This window comes from Dendrobium catenatum, unplaced genomic scaffold (assembly GCF_001605985.2).
Source record: "Dendrobium catenatum unplaced genomic scaffold, ASM160598v2 fragScaff_scaffold_621, whole genome shotgun sequence".
Lineage (NCBI taxonomy): Eukaryota > Viridiplantae > Streptophyta > Magnoliopsida > Asparagales > Orchidaceae > Dendrobium > Dendrobium catenatum.
This window is the reverse complement of record NW_021319083.1, coordinates 18,565,660-18,581,663: the sequence shown is the minus strand read 5'-3', so window position 1 is coordinate 18,581,663 and position 16,004 is coordinate 18,565,660. Positions and strand designations below refer to the sequence as shown.

General features: G+C 34.0%; 1 protein-coding gene across 2 annotated transcripts; it reads right to left on the bottom strand.

Annotated features, from left to right (window-relative positions):
- Positions 1-1,737: 1,737 nt before the first annotated feature.
- Positions 1,738-13,693, bottom strand: LOC110112322. 2 transcript variants are annotated; one of them, XM_028695227.1, is made up of 10 exons: positions 13,573-13,693; positions 13,397-13,491; positions 9,736-9,859; positions 5,521-5,619; positions 5,176-5,361; positions 4,721-4,808; positions 4,560-4,633; positions 4,404-4,472; positions 4,169-4,312; positions 1,738-2,425 (listed from the first exon to the last, which is right to left on the bottom strand). In XM_028695227.1, exons 2-10 carry the CDS (start codon positions 13,411-13,413, stop codon positions 2,219-2,221), a joined length of 1,008 nt encoding a protein of 335 aa, XP_028551060.1. In that variant the 5' UTR covers positions 13,414-13,491; positions 13,573-13,693; the 3' UTR covers positions 1,738-2,218. The 2 variants fall into 2 exon arrangements, with proteins under 2 accessions (XP_028551060.1, XP_028551061.1); XM_028695228.1 differs by lacking the exon at positions 5,521-5,619.
- Positions 13,694-16,004: the final 2,311 nt, after the last annotated feature.

Here is a 16,004-nt window from a genome sequence, read left to right as displayed (position 1 = left end):
AGAAAGGAATTTAACAAGAGGAATTCAGCGCTGCTTATGAAAGAGGATTTCGTTGTACAGTGAAGGAAGATTAAACAGTTAGATTGGAAGAGGAAGGAATAATATAGAAGTGAAGGAAATAAAGAAGGATTATTCGCACATTTATGCAAAAAAAGAGGATATTGTGTTAGTGTATCAAAGGAAAAGGTTACATGGTGTAGGTTTGGAAGAGACCATTCAAGCAAGTAAGTTATGTAAAGTTAATTACTGATTTTTTTTTATATTTATTAAGTCTTTTCACTAGTTTGAAAATTTCAATGCATTATGAATACTTGTATGGTAAACAAATGTATTTTATGTGGAAAGTGAAATTGATATTTGATCAAGCATGCTATTTCAATCTTTTTGATAATATGTTAAAGAAAGAAGTATACACTTGTTAGATAATGCATGTCAAACTCTACTTACCACACTTGTACGGATATATAAGTGGTAACATATATGAATTATGAATATAAGAGTTATTGAATATTTATTTAAAAGATTGGCTATATTATGGTATGATATCTACGTTATCAGGTGGGCAAAAGGGACCCAATATGAAACCTGAATTGTAGATGGGGCAAAAGGGACCCCAAGGAAATGGATACCTGCATAGCAGGTGGGGCAAAAGGGACCCCTAAAGAGGCAAAAGGGACTCTATGAAATTTAATGGTGATAATGCCAGGTTTACTTGGGCTCCATTGAATATGTTAAGGTATAGCCAAATCTTTCAGAAGTTTAAATATTCAGTATCTAACTCAATGACATAAAAGATAATGTTCAATATGATGTTTTTGATGCTTTACAAATAATGATAAGTTGATGCAATGATTAGCTCAATATTGTATTTCATTTTATCAATTCATTTTTATTGTTATTTAATTTTGCATAGCTTATTTGAGCCTCATAGCTCACCAGTATTTTATTACTGGCTGTTGTTACAGGTAAAGGAAAACAAAAAGTGGGAGAAGATTAGTTTGCAAGTAATTACATTTATGTTAATGTTTAATGTATGTTTGAAGTTGACTATTGAGGTTAGTAAGTAGTTTAAATGTTGTATTACTTTGAAATTATTTGAATTTCCTTAGTGGCTCTGTATCAAGTCAGTGATAAAACTTGGGAATTATTAGATGCTTTATTTGTTGTATTAAATGATGTTTATATGATCTTTTATATGGATCTTGAATGAAATGAAATGGAATGAGAAATTAAGGATGAAAATGTTATGGTTATTCTTGTTACACTCTATAATACTATGATGGAGTATTGTGGGGTGTTACATCTCATAACACAAAAAATTGACGTAAATGAATAATGCAACTTCAATATTGACGTCACACTGTTCACCTACCAAATTTTGATGTGCAATTTAACATTCGAATGGAGCAAATGGTATATGGGATATCACCCTATGCATTTCGATTGGAGATGATCTTATCACAATGATTACTCTGATGATTTTAATTTCTAAAATTATCTTAATGTTTTTTCATGCCCGATAATTACTACCCTTCATTTGGGATAATTTTCTTACTGTCTTCTTACTATTTTCTAATATAAATTAAAAAATTATTTTAAAAATTAACAAAAAAAAAACTGTCACAAATAAAATCTAAATCATTATACAAATTAATGAAAATCAACTCAGATAATTTTTCATCTATGAATATCTCAAAGTCCAAAGATAAAATAAAGTGCTAGATGCAAACAATAAAATCAATTGAAAAATTCAACTTCCATAAAAGCAAATGACATAATAAAATTCTCTAACAGTACATTACAAAGAAGATATATTTGCAAAAAAAAAAAAAATTACAAATTACATTTTCACCTGATGTTCCTGCAATTAGACTGCCTGGTATACTGCAATACCAAAATCTAGACAGCAAATTAATAAGAACTAAAGACACCAACATACCAATAAGATCAACATAAAAGAAAGGTCTTAACAATAACAAATGCCTTACAGTCTTCAAAGTTCAAATGTCTTCCCTAAAGAGGCCAACTGAAACTCATCTCAACCCATAATGCTTCAAAGAAACTTTATCTGCTACAAGAAAACTCAGAAAGATCAGATCAACCTCGTTTGGGTTAGTAATCCCTCAGCTGAATGAGTTGCATATTTGTAAGGCCTCAAAAAGGAAACAAGTACTGATTTCAATCAAATTATGTAATTTTTTCACTTTTTTCTACACTGTCAAGTAGAATGATTGCGCTTGTGATTGAACCGTCCAAGAAGACAGAGGCGCAAGCGTTGACGAAATAATGCCTCGGCCCTGTCTAATTTACCCCAGCGCTTCGATTTTTTCAATCCCGGCGCATCATTCTTGTTCTTCTTCTCCTTTGGTTTGGGTGATTTGCGATGGATTTTTCTGAGAGGTGTAGCAAGTGCTTTCAGCATAATCTGTTTGGACAAAAAAAAAAAAAAAAATGTTAAACCAATGGAATGGGCGATCCACAAACTTCCAGCCGAATACAACAACAACAACATCAAGCCTTTATCCCACTACTTGGGGTCGGCTACATGAATCATTTTTCTCCATTGTGTCATACTAAAAGTCAAATTCTCGTTTCAATATAATAAAGAAAAATCATTTCTAACATTTTCTAACCAAGTCTTTTTAGGTCTGCCTCTACCTTTCTTAACATAAGTCAAATCTAATACTTCTACTTTCCTAACCGGGTCCTGGATGAGAAAAGTAGAGGATTGTGTTAGATAGTCGACATCTAGCATAAAACTTGTCGAATAATAATGACATGATTTCTTTAAGAAACTTCCAGCTGAATAAAAAAAATTATTTAAACTAAGGCTTTGTTGGGACGGCTTTCTTACTGCTTCTTAAAGTAGCATTTTAGTATAAAATTTTTAATTTTTATACTAGAAAGTTGCTTTAAGCAAGTTGTCCCAAACGAAACCTAAATATTCACCAGTTTCTATCTATTATACATGTGCACGTGCATATACATATATATATATACACACACACACAAATACATAAATATATTTTGATAATAAGACATTTAAATGAAAGATCAAACCCATCCATTCCTTAACATCATCAACCGGTTCAATGCATGATTTCAAAATGAATGACTCTGATTGCATGAAATGATAATTGAGATTTCAAAGGGTAGACAAGTTCAAATGTATTTAAAACTAATAATACATGAATTGTTGATGATACATTGTATTATATGAGATGATTTTGATTTATGAAACATATGATTAAAACGAGATTTTTAAGAGAATTTTTATGTCATCCAAACAGACTTGTATTTTTTAACATGCTTGATGAATATTAAACAATCATATTAATTATTAACCACAGTTCACATGTAATTGTTATTTTGTAGACCAACCAATAATATAAACTTGGGTTAGAAGATTATATAAAGTGGCAGATGTAGAAATTAAACTAAAAGGGAAAAAAAATCATTCTACTCTTTCTCTCTCTCCATAGATAGCACTATCCTTCAGTGTGAATAGAGATAATTTTTTTATTCTATTTTATTTTTGCTCATTTTTAAGTTATACAAAATTCAATTGAAAAATCAAAACCATCGATCTTAATCAACACCATAAAAAGTAATAGGATGCCAATTTTATGAAATTTGAATATGATTTGTCCATGCAAGGCGGCACGCGCTCGTGTGCATACATATCTTTGTAGATATATTAACATAATCGAGCCAAAATGAAGCTGAATATGATCATGCTAGAGAGCTAGTCAGTAAAAGAGCTTGTAAAATAAACCAATATAAACTAATTATGGGACTGAGAGAGCCAAATTGAAGTCCCTATATATGTAACATGTAACACAGTAAACACAAGCTATGCCTGGAAGGGAGAAAATCGAGAAGAAAGTAAGAAAGATGAGGAGGGTTATAGGAAGCAAAGCCGGGCAGTAAATGAGTGAAAAACAAGAATATTAGAATGACAGAAAGAAGGAAAAATTATTCTGTCCGGATTCCAGTCCCTAATGAAAATGCGCCATGTCCCATACTGAGATCATACCGAGCAATACTCGGTACGGCTTGGTACCTGAGAGTGAACCGGACGGTTCTCCCGTGCGGTGTCCGCACAGAATAATCTCTCCAGAAGAAGGGGGAGTGAAAAGGATATCAGGGTTGCTAGGGGAGTAGATACCTGATGTCTGCGGCTGGGATTTTCAGTACATTCACCAGAGGATGAACCTACACTAACTAAACCTAGAGAAGAGCATCTACCAAGGCTTTCCCTGTTGGAGCTTGAGCACGTGTGAGATTCCTCATCCAGCCCATTTTGTTTATCCTAGATAGGTAAAAGTGGCAGGGTCAGAAAGGATGCATAACAAATACAAGCAACAAATGATAATAAGATTTTTTTTGCTTAAACTGCTTACCTGTAAATGAGTTTCATATGCATTATTACCGTCTATCTCAGCAACAGTACTATGCTCAAGAAGAAAATCCTGCGTATCAGAAGGCAAAGTAACCTGTTTCTAAAGAACTGCTAAATGGAAAAACAGAAAAACAAATAAACAAATAGAAGGACATACGACGTCGTCATCAATCATAGAAATCTGGGATACACTTTCAGAAAGCAGTTCGACTACAGATTTTGAATGTGGACCTACATAGATAGCATGCATGCAATTTAGCTTGTTAAAAAAAGCAACTGAATCGCAGGCTCTCCTATTTCATCAAAATCAGCCATCACCTTTTGGAAGAGCAGGTGCTGCAGATGAAGAGCTTGCTGATTCATTTCCAGCAGCACGAAGCCCAGAGAGGATCTGATATAATACATTCTGGAGAAAAAAAAACATAAGATGTTTTAACGCAATAGGCACTTTAATTAGAATATCTTCTTCTTTTTATAATAAATAAGCCAATTCAAACTCGTATAAATTAGCTCAAACTCAATTAATTGGTCAAAAGCTCAAGTTACTTGTGGATCGAGTTGGAGTTAACGCATTTATACTACATGCAACTTCTCATGAACTATAAGATGAATGACGTTCATTTGTGCGTGAGTAAAAATAAACAAAAATAAAATCATATGAAACAAATCTCTATCCATATGGTAAAGTGCTATGATTAAAAAAGAGAAAAACGTCAAAAAAAAAAATAAACTAGCTATTCCTAATGATACAGGAATATATAGTTAAAGATCACCTCATCCGAATTGGCTTCAACTGGTAGATCTCCCAAATCATAGTACTTTTCTAGTTTACTTGAAAACTCAGCAGGAATCTGAGGGGGATGAAGAACATTGTAGAAAAAAATTGAAACGGAATCGTAGTAAAATTGTGGCCTCGGAGAGTTGTGATCACCATCAAATTTGATTATGTTCCTATCACCCTGCAAAATGATGGATGGAAAAGAAACATAAATTTCAAATACTTCGAATGACTAAAAATAAAGAGCAACTACAAGCTGCTACGCTCAATCAAAAGTGTAAATGTTTAATGAATATATTGATCGTTATTATGGTGAAAGCAATGGGAAAAGAATCCATACTGCATACGACTGGTAAATGAGGTCAGTGTGATGCGGCTGAATAAATATGTCCTCTGAAGCATGTCCAAATAATGCTGGAATAAAGGTCTTTGGTGCGTACTGTAGATTCAATTGGATACAATAGTAAAAAAATTGTTTAGTTTCTGCCATAAAAGTGACAGCTCAGAAAAAAATATTTTTTAGGTTCAGACCTGTACAACATTAAGATCCCTGATGTCAAATTTTGCTTTTCTCTGGATTACACGCCGCATATATTGAACGGCCATTTTGACCTAGTGCAACAAATGTGACAACTTTTTTAACCATATAATGATCACAACGTTTAGATATGTTACTGCAGAGAAAATGCATGCTTAAAACACAGATCATCAAAAACCTATGACTTCTGTAAAAAAGCATGTTTTCAGAATGATGAATATGCTCCCTGCTAGCCACGTTTTTATTCAAAAATTAGTAATCTATGGTTCTACCCTATGTGTTAAAAAAAATGAAAAATAAACTAAAATAGTTTCAGAAATTTTACTTAGTTGCAGCAATTACGGGTTACACTTACTGATTCATGTGAGCTGTATTCTATTTATTTGCCTGTAAAAAGGAATTTCAAGATGGAGTCTCTTTACAGCCATTTCAAGTTAGTGCCCCGACAGTTTAAATTATTCTCTTCAAGCATTCCATATATTTCTATTGTGTCCTAGGGAGATTCTTTAGCACTCTCATTATTTTCAGAACCTAAACATTAATTCCTGAGTCATCCCTGCTTGCATCTCATATGAGAGGGCTGAATTCATTTGGTAAGTGTGAAGGCTAGTGATGCCGTAGGAGATGGGATGACGCAAGCAGTTGAGATGCAGAATTCCTGTGTGCATATTTCAGATTTTCAGGCTCGACATTAGGGTTTCAGTGGGTTTCAGGGAATGTAATGGGACATGTTTTAGGCTAGATCCGCAGCAAGCTGTAAGGTTAGTTATGGGAAAATCTGTAGGGTTTTCAGTGCTTTGTTAATAGCAGTTTTCAAACAGACTTGGGGAATAATCTTGTTGTGTAATTGAGACAAGGTATGGGTTCTGGAGTAGAAGAAGAAAGAAGAGATAACCAAAGCGAAAAAGTAAGGAAAGGAACAAAAAATGAGAGAGCAAGAAACAGAGAACAAGCAAGGAATAGAGAGGAAGAAGAGTATCGCCATACATAGAGAGCGCATAAGAGAGAGAATCATAAAGTGTTTTACCAAGAGGGAAAAAAGGACTTGCTGTAGTAATCTTATCCAATACTAATTAAATGAATAATAGTAAGCCTTAGAGTTAACGAGAATATTTCAATTCCACTCTGACAAGCACGATCACAATAGAATATGCTTGAGAATTTGCAGAATAAAAGTAAATATGAATCAAGCTACCAGTAAGAATGAGAACGCAACATCTCACAACAGGAACACATGAATATTTAAGTGGTTTGGAATTATAATCCTTAGTGTTCCCACGAATCTGTCTTTTATGGACCCTATCATAAAATATTACTAGAGTTACAAAGAGATGTAAATTGAATCATTGCTATCATTAACAAGTAGAAGCTATATTATCTAAAAGGATGCAAATGAAAATGATGAATCCCGAATAATCATTTTGCTTTGAATGTTGATCAACTAGAACTTATTAAACCGATGTAGAGGAATTAGTCTAGATTCGCTGCATCTTTAGTAGAATTTGAATATCAAGAAATCTAGCTCACCAAATGTATCTGTAATGGTACCTACTTAATTGTCTCGGCTAAAACATGACTGGCTCTAATTTGATCATCAAAGTTACAATTTGATTTGGTTTATATTCCTCCTTCATTATGGAAACCTACAAATATATAGATTTTCAAAATGTTCCTAATGTGATTATTCATCTTGAAATCAGGTCTTTTACCTTCGATCGTTTTTCATGTTTCTTTTCATTTAAATAATGTCTAATAAGAGATCACGCCCCTCCCCGTTTAATTCCTCTATAAAAAAATGGAAGGCGGATCAAGATGTATGAATTATAAATCTAGAGATTTTTGAAGATGTTAAGGGGATTAATAAGAGCAAGTAGATAGATCAAGTAATTAGAATAAGATTGTAGTTAGATGACCTCTTTTGTCCCAATTCAAGCCTGTTAGGGTACTTCAACCCATCATTGGCTCAGATAAAGAATTGATTTGTCCACCCCTTGTATGAAGTCAACAACCCATCAATGATTACTAGTGAGGGATGATGAGAAACAATGAAGCAAAATGAATTCATCATTCCAATCTTAAATAAGGAAATAAATTGTTATAACAACTAAGGTGTCGAGTGGATCTAGAACATAATATTCAAACTATGATCAAGAATGCATTTAGTGTTAATTAAGCTATGTGAAAGGTAATAAAAAGTTATATCAGTTGATCCGAGAATGATAAAGTAAGACCACAAAAACTCTAAAGAAAAATACATCTCCCCTTCTGGGAAAGTTGTATAACCCTTTGGTATTATGCACTCCTTGTAGTTCCAACTTACTATGTTTTTAAGGGCCTACTATGATGATACTGAGGATCTGTAGGTCAAGGGCAGCAAAACAAAAGGTCTATTCTCTCTTAGATCATAAGTCAAAATTGCCTTATTAGTATGGTAAATGGTCCCTAAAGATTGCAAGGTAGAAATAGTAATCATCATTACTGTTTCCGTGATAGAAACAAAGGGTTTTTCCTTATAAATTAAAAAAACTAAAAGAGGGCCCTCTTAATTTCTCAACGCAAGTAGAGGTGCTTCGTAATTAGGTGGTCCAAGTCTTACTAGGCATTTCTGAGCTAAGCCTAAAGATTTTTGTAAAACGGATGTATTTGGTTTTTTTTTTCTAAATAAATAATGAAAATAATATGCTTACGAAAATACAATATTTTATTCGATTTTAATAGTATTGCGTCCAAGAACTAGAGGGTGGAACTACACCATAACAAATTTTTGTAACAAATGATATTATGAACAACACCTGTATATTATTGTACGCATAGAATTGATACAATCAAATTGTGAAATTTGAGATTTTCTGGCAAATAACCACATCTTCTGTTTAAGGCGGCAATCTAGAGAAAAACTGGTGCCTAATTATATCGTAAGTTTTAAACTTAGGCCTTGAAAGGAATCAATTGAGTAAAAGATAAAAGATAGACAGAAAAGACAAAATTTAAATATTAAAAACTATTGCCAATAGTAACCTACATAAGTTTATCGCACAAGAAAGCTACAATTTTTATCCATGATTAGTCAAAATAACCAAAATGCCAACTGATGAACATTGTTTTCCAAGGTTGTAGGGAGGATAAAATACAACAAGATAAAGCAGCAAGCTGTTCATCAAGCATACACATGATAGTAAATACTTGAGTTCGCAAGTAACCCTAAGGTAATACTTGAGTTCGCAAGCAATCCTTTCACCAAACCAAGAGCAAACAGCAGGAAATTTGCTGTCCACAGCAGGAAAACAGCACAACCACAAAGAAATCTGAGAGAAACTCAGTATAAATCGTAGGGAAACGAAACAAACACTTTTATTTCAATAGAAGATGAAAAAGCACTTGCAAGATACAACTTTCCTTCAATTCGAGAGGAAGGAAAAACTCTCCAATGATCTCCGGCCAAGCCAAGAGCCCAAGAACACCAAACCCTAGATCTCAAAATAATTCAAATTCAAGATAACTCTAAAACTAACATTCATCCCGAATTAAAGCAAAAGGATTCTAGCAAAATACCCAAACAGCCCTTAACATTCAAAATTTTCCCTCCTAACATCACCCAAACCCACGTGGCTTTTCTCTAAATCCCGCTCCCCACCTGCTCTCTTCCGCCTGGAGTAACAGATGACCGGTCTGGGTTGGACCGGTCCAGCCGGCCCCTCCTGGGCCGGCGTAACAACACACCAGGTAAATTTAACTCAATTTACTCTACTTATGATACTAATATCAAACTGCTAATGGGTGATCTCATGAGAAAAAGGCTTAAAAAAGTAATTATGAAAAACATAATTGCACCACCTATAAGAGAGAAATTACCAACTACATTAATCATAAAACTACGATCATTCTTTGGATACAATTTGATATGTTTTAATATTAACAGAACTTTTACATCCTTCAAGATTTTAGGTCAAAATAGGGGAAAATACATGGAATAAGAAAAAAAAAATTAAGAATGCCTATTCTAATGATCAACTGTACCGTAAATTTAGGAAGCCTGATTTTGTAAACGTCAACGAGCTCCATCATGAGATTATACAAGTTTGAGAAAGCACTATCCAACACCATGCCAGCAATTGACGGATCCTCTGCTCCATATAATAAGCTGCATAAGATTGATAGTATACAGCATAAACCCTAGGAAAGGCCAAAAGGAAATCCTCTCAAGAATCAAATCTTGAGAATTATTCAACAATATCAATGGAGGAAAATTATCCAAGAACATTAGCGGTCAGGTTCCTCAATCCACGATCTGACATAGTGATGTTAAGCAAGACATTTATCAAATCATGCTTGTATTTGGGCCTCTAATAAAGAGTACAGCGCTATAATTCTTCACAAGGTATAGATAAGAACAAATAAGAGAAAGCAAGCGTGACCTCAAGAAAAATTTAAACGTTGCTATTGAGCAGGTCTATTCAATCTTTACGGAAACAAAAAATAAATTATTTGGCTTCATAAACAAGAACTAGGAGTGGTACATGCTTCTATTTTGGAATCTAATAAAGACTATAGCACTATAATGCTACACGAGATTAGAGAAGAACAAAAAAGAGAAAGCAAGCAGTACCTCAAGTATAATTTAAACATATATATATATATATATATAATCCTTGCATTGCCTTTCTCATAACTTAAAAATTGTAATAACATGAACCATGTACAGTTTGTTCTATTTCAATTCCCGACACACATCACAATTTGTAGAAGCAAACACAAGAAATATAAGATGAATTTCAAGTCCTAGAAAAGAATTGTACATAATTGAGATTTTAATGATATTCTTGCCCAAAGCCATGGGAAAGAAAGATGGCATAGAAAATTTTAATGCGAAGTACACTTTCCAATTAGCTGTTGACATATCCTTAAAAATGGGCAAGGTTTTTTTTTGTTTGTCAGCAATTTTGACCAAAGCCATAGGGCACAAGAATGGTGATGTTGTAACTTCCTCCCAAATTCCTATGACTTTCTTTTCTTGCTTTTATAGCTCCCTCTGATTGCTTGGCTGGGTTCATTCAGTTAATTCTACGATTCTTCTAGCAAGATTGCTGCTAATCCATTGGGATTATTTTAGTTGTGGCTATTTAATGGGATTGATGTTATTACAGATACTCCGGCTGTAGCTGTTTGCAATTCCTCGGATCGTGGATATAGATTCTACTGCAAGCGTAAGCAGTTATTATCTCACTTTGTAGCAGCAGGTTCGATGATCCTTTGTGGATATGATTACTATGGTCTTCTGAACGCTTATTTCTTGGACGTTTTATCCTATCATATTTGGTACTTATAAATACGTTTATCTGACACATGTCAAATATAATTGTATAGTTTAATAAATAAAATAGAATGCAACCAATTTGTGATATAAAAAATAGGATTTGATTTTACTGCCAAACTTCAAATTTCTTCTCTATGCGGCTTGGGTCTTGAGAACCCCCTTTTATTTTATCCGGTGAACGTACGCTCCTCTACGTTTGGTTGTAGGTAAAAAAAGCGCAATACCGAGTACCGAGTTTTTTGAGTTTTTTCAAAAAACTCGGTATTGCACTGTTTTGGTCTAAAACCGAACGTAGAGGAGCGTACATTCACTGGATGTAATAAAAGTTCCTTGAGAACCAGAGAGTGAGAGGGGAGATTGTTGTGCAGAGAGCAGGAGAGGAGAATGAAAATGGTTTCAAGGGTTTTAAATTGAGATAATGAGAGAAGTTGCTTTTTAAACTTAAGATTAAAATAAAATTTTATTTGAGTTTCCATTTGATCAGTGTATATATATATATATATATAATTAAAATACAATGAAAAGTTAAATGACTCATCACGTACGTCCTCTTCAAACATTTGTCTCAGTTTGCATGTTGTCGCCTCGCAAGCAAGCAATTTTCAGTTTTCTACTTGGGCAGCAACCCAGGAATTATAGGTATACTTTCTAAGTATTTTAGATGTTCTTAGTGTAATGATGAAGCAGTTTCACAAATATGTTACATTCGGTTGACTTTGCACAACATCGCATATGTAGATCATTGTTTCGATTGCATTCATCGAGTCATGTGCGAGCATTTCTTTTTGGATAAATTTGACGTTTTGAATGCGCTAAACAGTCCGTTTCATAAACATATGATGTTTGAGTAGCTTTGTGTGATGTTAAGAATTTTGAGCTCACTACACACTTCACCGTGTCGGTTGATCGTAGTCGAGGTATTGGGACTTGCTACATTGCGCATCCTATCGTTCTCGTTGTGCTCACTTGAATTGATTGGGGGATGTATATCAAGGTCAACACTACCTTAGCCTTGTTTTTTTGCTACTTAGGTACCTTACACACCAACGCCAAAACATAGCCACCCGAGGATTAAATGGGTCAAAATTGGGTTGGTAGGTTAATTTGAGAGTCCAACCTGTTTAACAAATTGGTAGAAATTCAGGACCCAAACCACATCCGTCTATTAACCGGGTCAACCCGAACCCAAATTTTTTGGGTCAGGTTGGAGGTCGGGTCATTTTTTTTACACCTGTACAATTTTCAATGCATTGTTAGAGGCAACATGTATTTTGAGTCCTAATTCTTCTTTTTTTTGTCCTAGACTCATTTAAAAGTGTTTGCGCGTCTATGTTGTAATCATATATCTTCATTCCTAAAACAAAGAAGCCTATGTGTCAAAAACTAATCAAGGAACATTTGAGGAGTGCAAGAGTAGGCTTGCAAGTTTCATAACTTCCTCATCAAGAATGCTCTAATGTTATTCAGGCTTAAACGGTGCTTAATAAATTCTCCTTCTATGCTCATTTAACAAATGGTTTTTTAACGATACCCATGAGATATTTAAACCCATTTAAATTGGATTTTCAAAACCATAAAGGATAGCCCATCGATTTGATGTGCAAGCAAGCTCAATTTACACCATTACATCCCAGTCATCTTCATGGCCTCCGATAGCTCTCTTTCGCCCTTGAATTGTATCATGAGTCTAATATATGGTTTGAGCTTGTCCACTAACTAGAAGGGTATTTCATTCTCGCTCATGGATGGAATTTGAAGCAATTTCTCCAAGAATGCCTTCATATACTCTTGAAATTTATCCTTACACTCTAAACAACATGTATTGTCCTCTGCATGATTGCATTAAAATTACAAGCAGAATTCCTGTTGAAACTTCTCCCATGTCAGTATGGCGTTCATGCTTCATTCATCACATATGGCTACCACCATAGTAAGGCACCATCAATAATACACATGGTGTTGCAGACTCTAACATGTAATTCACGATATTCGTCACATGAAAATAATGCTTCATGCTCCAGAAGAACTTTTTCTGTATCCTTAGCTAACCTAAAGTCTTTAAACTATGATAGTGTGGAAATGGCTCTATATAAGCTTCTAAAATAGAACAGCTCAGTATTGAACACTTTTATAGGTAAATAGACGATGCCTATCAAGATAAGTGCGGCAAAAATTGAATATGTTCATGAACAAGTACCAACCTACAAAGCCCTGCAATAAATTCGAAGAAAGAAACCAAAAGACATTAAAAATATAAAATTAGAATCCTTGTTATAAAACGACATAAACCAACCAAAAACATGACCAGATCTGCAATTGCAAATTTAGGAAAACTATATCAACAATGAAGAAATACATGAGTACCTTGTAACAGCACCCATGGATCTTCCCCACAACCCTATGCAGGAAATTTGTTTGTTATCTCGGAGAAAAGAGACCACTGTTTTAAGGTCATCCTTCTGGAAGATACACCAGATGCACCAAATGTTAAGATTTAAACAAAGAAAATACCGGCAAAGGCGAAGAGATTGGGAAATTACCTCATGCCAGCCAAGGCTGACATAATCACCACCAGAAAGTCCAGAGCCTGAAAAGTCAAGGGTGAAAACGATAATATTTGATGGAAGAAGAATGACAGCAGCCTCGTTTGCATCAGCCCTGCATCCACTGCATAACAAGCAGATTAAATACACATTTTCTTTTTACTAAAACAAAGAAGATGTGATGGAAAGACGAGATCTATGCTTAGGCTATAAAACAACAATGACAATGAAATTCAATGATCATATTGTATGAGATGGATGTTTTAGGCTCAAAATGCTAGCACATAAAAAACTCAAGTTCAAAGTTTGCATCCGCATCTCATTTCCCAAAAAAGAAGAAAAAAACTGCTCCAAAATTTGGTGCTTTAACAGTAATTCAGTTAAAAATACATTCATTTTCAGAATCTGATAACCAATGTTAGGGGTTGTCTGACTACAAGCTTTTAAATCCAAATTTAGTAAATATTGGAGGCATTAAATCTTAAAAACTGGTTGGCATGGTAAATGTTAAATCTGATTAAATCCTGGTAAATTATTTGGCAAATATTTTTAAGATTTAGAACTTAAATGAAAAAAAAAAGAGCAGACGTAAAGAGAAGAGTAGCACAAATCTCTTAAATCATACTTACCCAAGAATTTACCTAATATAGGATCATGGCCAAAAGGGGGAAAAAATGGGATTGAAGAATGCAGTGGGATTTATGTAGTTCAGAAACCGTTTGGTAAGGTTTAACCTACCTAATCTTAGGTAAATCTTGCAACCAAACAGCCTCCTAGTAAGTTAAATAAATACAAAAATTTAAGGCAAATATCATCTGCACATGGAAGATAAATGCAATAATGGATATCGGTTAAACAAACGAGCAAAGAAGCTTTGAAATAGAACAACAAACCTATTTCCATGGCAGTAAATCACACAGGGAAGAGCAGTATTTTCTGGCAGATATGCTGGAACATATTGGCTGCACTTCAATACATGACCCCTACTGTTTGTGAGCTGATAGGTTTCAGAAGCAGCATTCTAGTTGTTAGAATTTGCGTGAACCTGGATTCTAAAATTTTCATCAAAATTTGCAGAAAGACAGAAGAAACCTCTGTAACGGATCTCCGTACTTGCCTCCAAATCTTGGCGTTTGTATTTTCTTCCTGCAAGAGTAAATTCGGATTCCCATAGATAGTGATCAGGATTGTAGTCCGCCCTGTACATCACCAAATCCGGTAGAAGCAGTTCAACAATAGTTAAATAATAGAAAACTAGCCGAAAATACAACAGGCGCTGACAATGTTATTCAAATGGCATATCAAATGAAATATGCTGCAAATACAATGGTCCATCATTGAGGTTTAGTCTCAAATGACAGTAGCAGAAGATATTAAATAAGTTAATGCTGATAAATTAAGTTAATGCTAATAAACTAAGTTATGTTTGCAAAACTTTTAGTTCATTTACATGTATATTTTTTAGTTTACATTTTTTTAAATTACATGTCATATGTTAATGCTGATAAATTAAGTTATGTGCTCTCTTGACAAAGGACTATTATTATCATTGATATTTTCATTCATCTTATTTAGTGCTTATAGCATTCATTTTATCTTTAAATCTAAACTAAGTGATGGGGAGACGGGTGTTATTTTGTTGTGGACTGAGAATTTATATTTTATAGTGGTATTAGAATGTTGATGGAAGGGTGTAGGAGATGTGGTAAAGTAATTAGGGTTAGGTTATAAATAGTTTTAAAAAGAAACCACGAGCACTTATGAATGAGGGAATTATTTGAACAAGAGTGATGGTGGCCTGAAGGGCTTGGGTTTGATGTAGAATGGGTCTAGCCGAGAAGTTTAAATGAATGATAAGGTTAGGGTTTAAGAAAGTAGAAGATAACAAAAATTCTCCTCTAATGAAGACGTAAGTTTCAAGCAGCAATTATCCACATGTGAACAAGAGAGAGAAAACTCCCATAATTGAATTATCCAAGCTTGCTTCAATAATACATAAAATAGTATGGCTAAAGAATACATAAACTTTAAATCAACCACGAAAATAACTAAATAAAACTTTAAAACCAAGAGAAAGAGGGTTGGCAGCTCATGCATGAGAAATTTGGTTATAACCAACCCTTGAAATAACAAAAGCACCTTGTACTGTGGAGGAAACTATCCAAATGCCTTCAATTATGAGTATTGCTTCTTAATTTGAGGAGATATGGCCGTCCAACAATTGCTTTCAAACAATGATACTTGACCAAACATGATCTAGCCACCTTAAATTTAAAAAATACATGATATATTGAAATAAAATAAGTATAAAGTTCATGCAAAGTGGTGACTTGGTTTGAACTCTTAATCCTGGCATATGCACCACTTGATGCTTTGTATCACTAAGAAAGGAATTTATTTGATAACATAGTTGTTAGCAATAAAAAAAA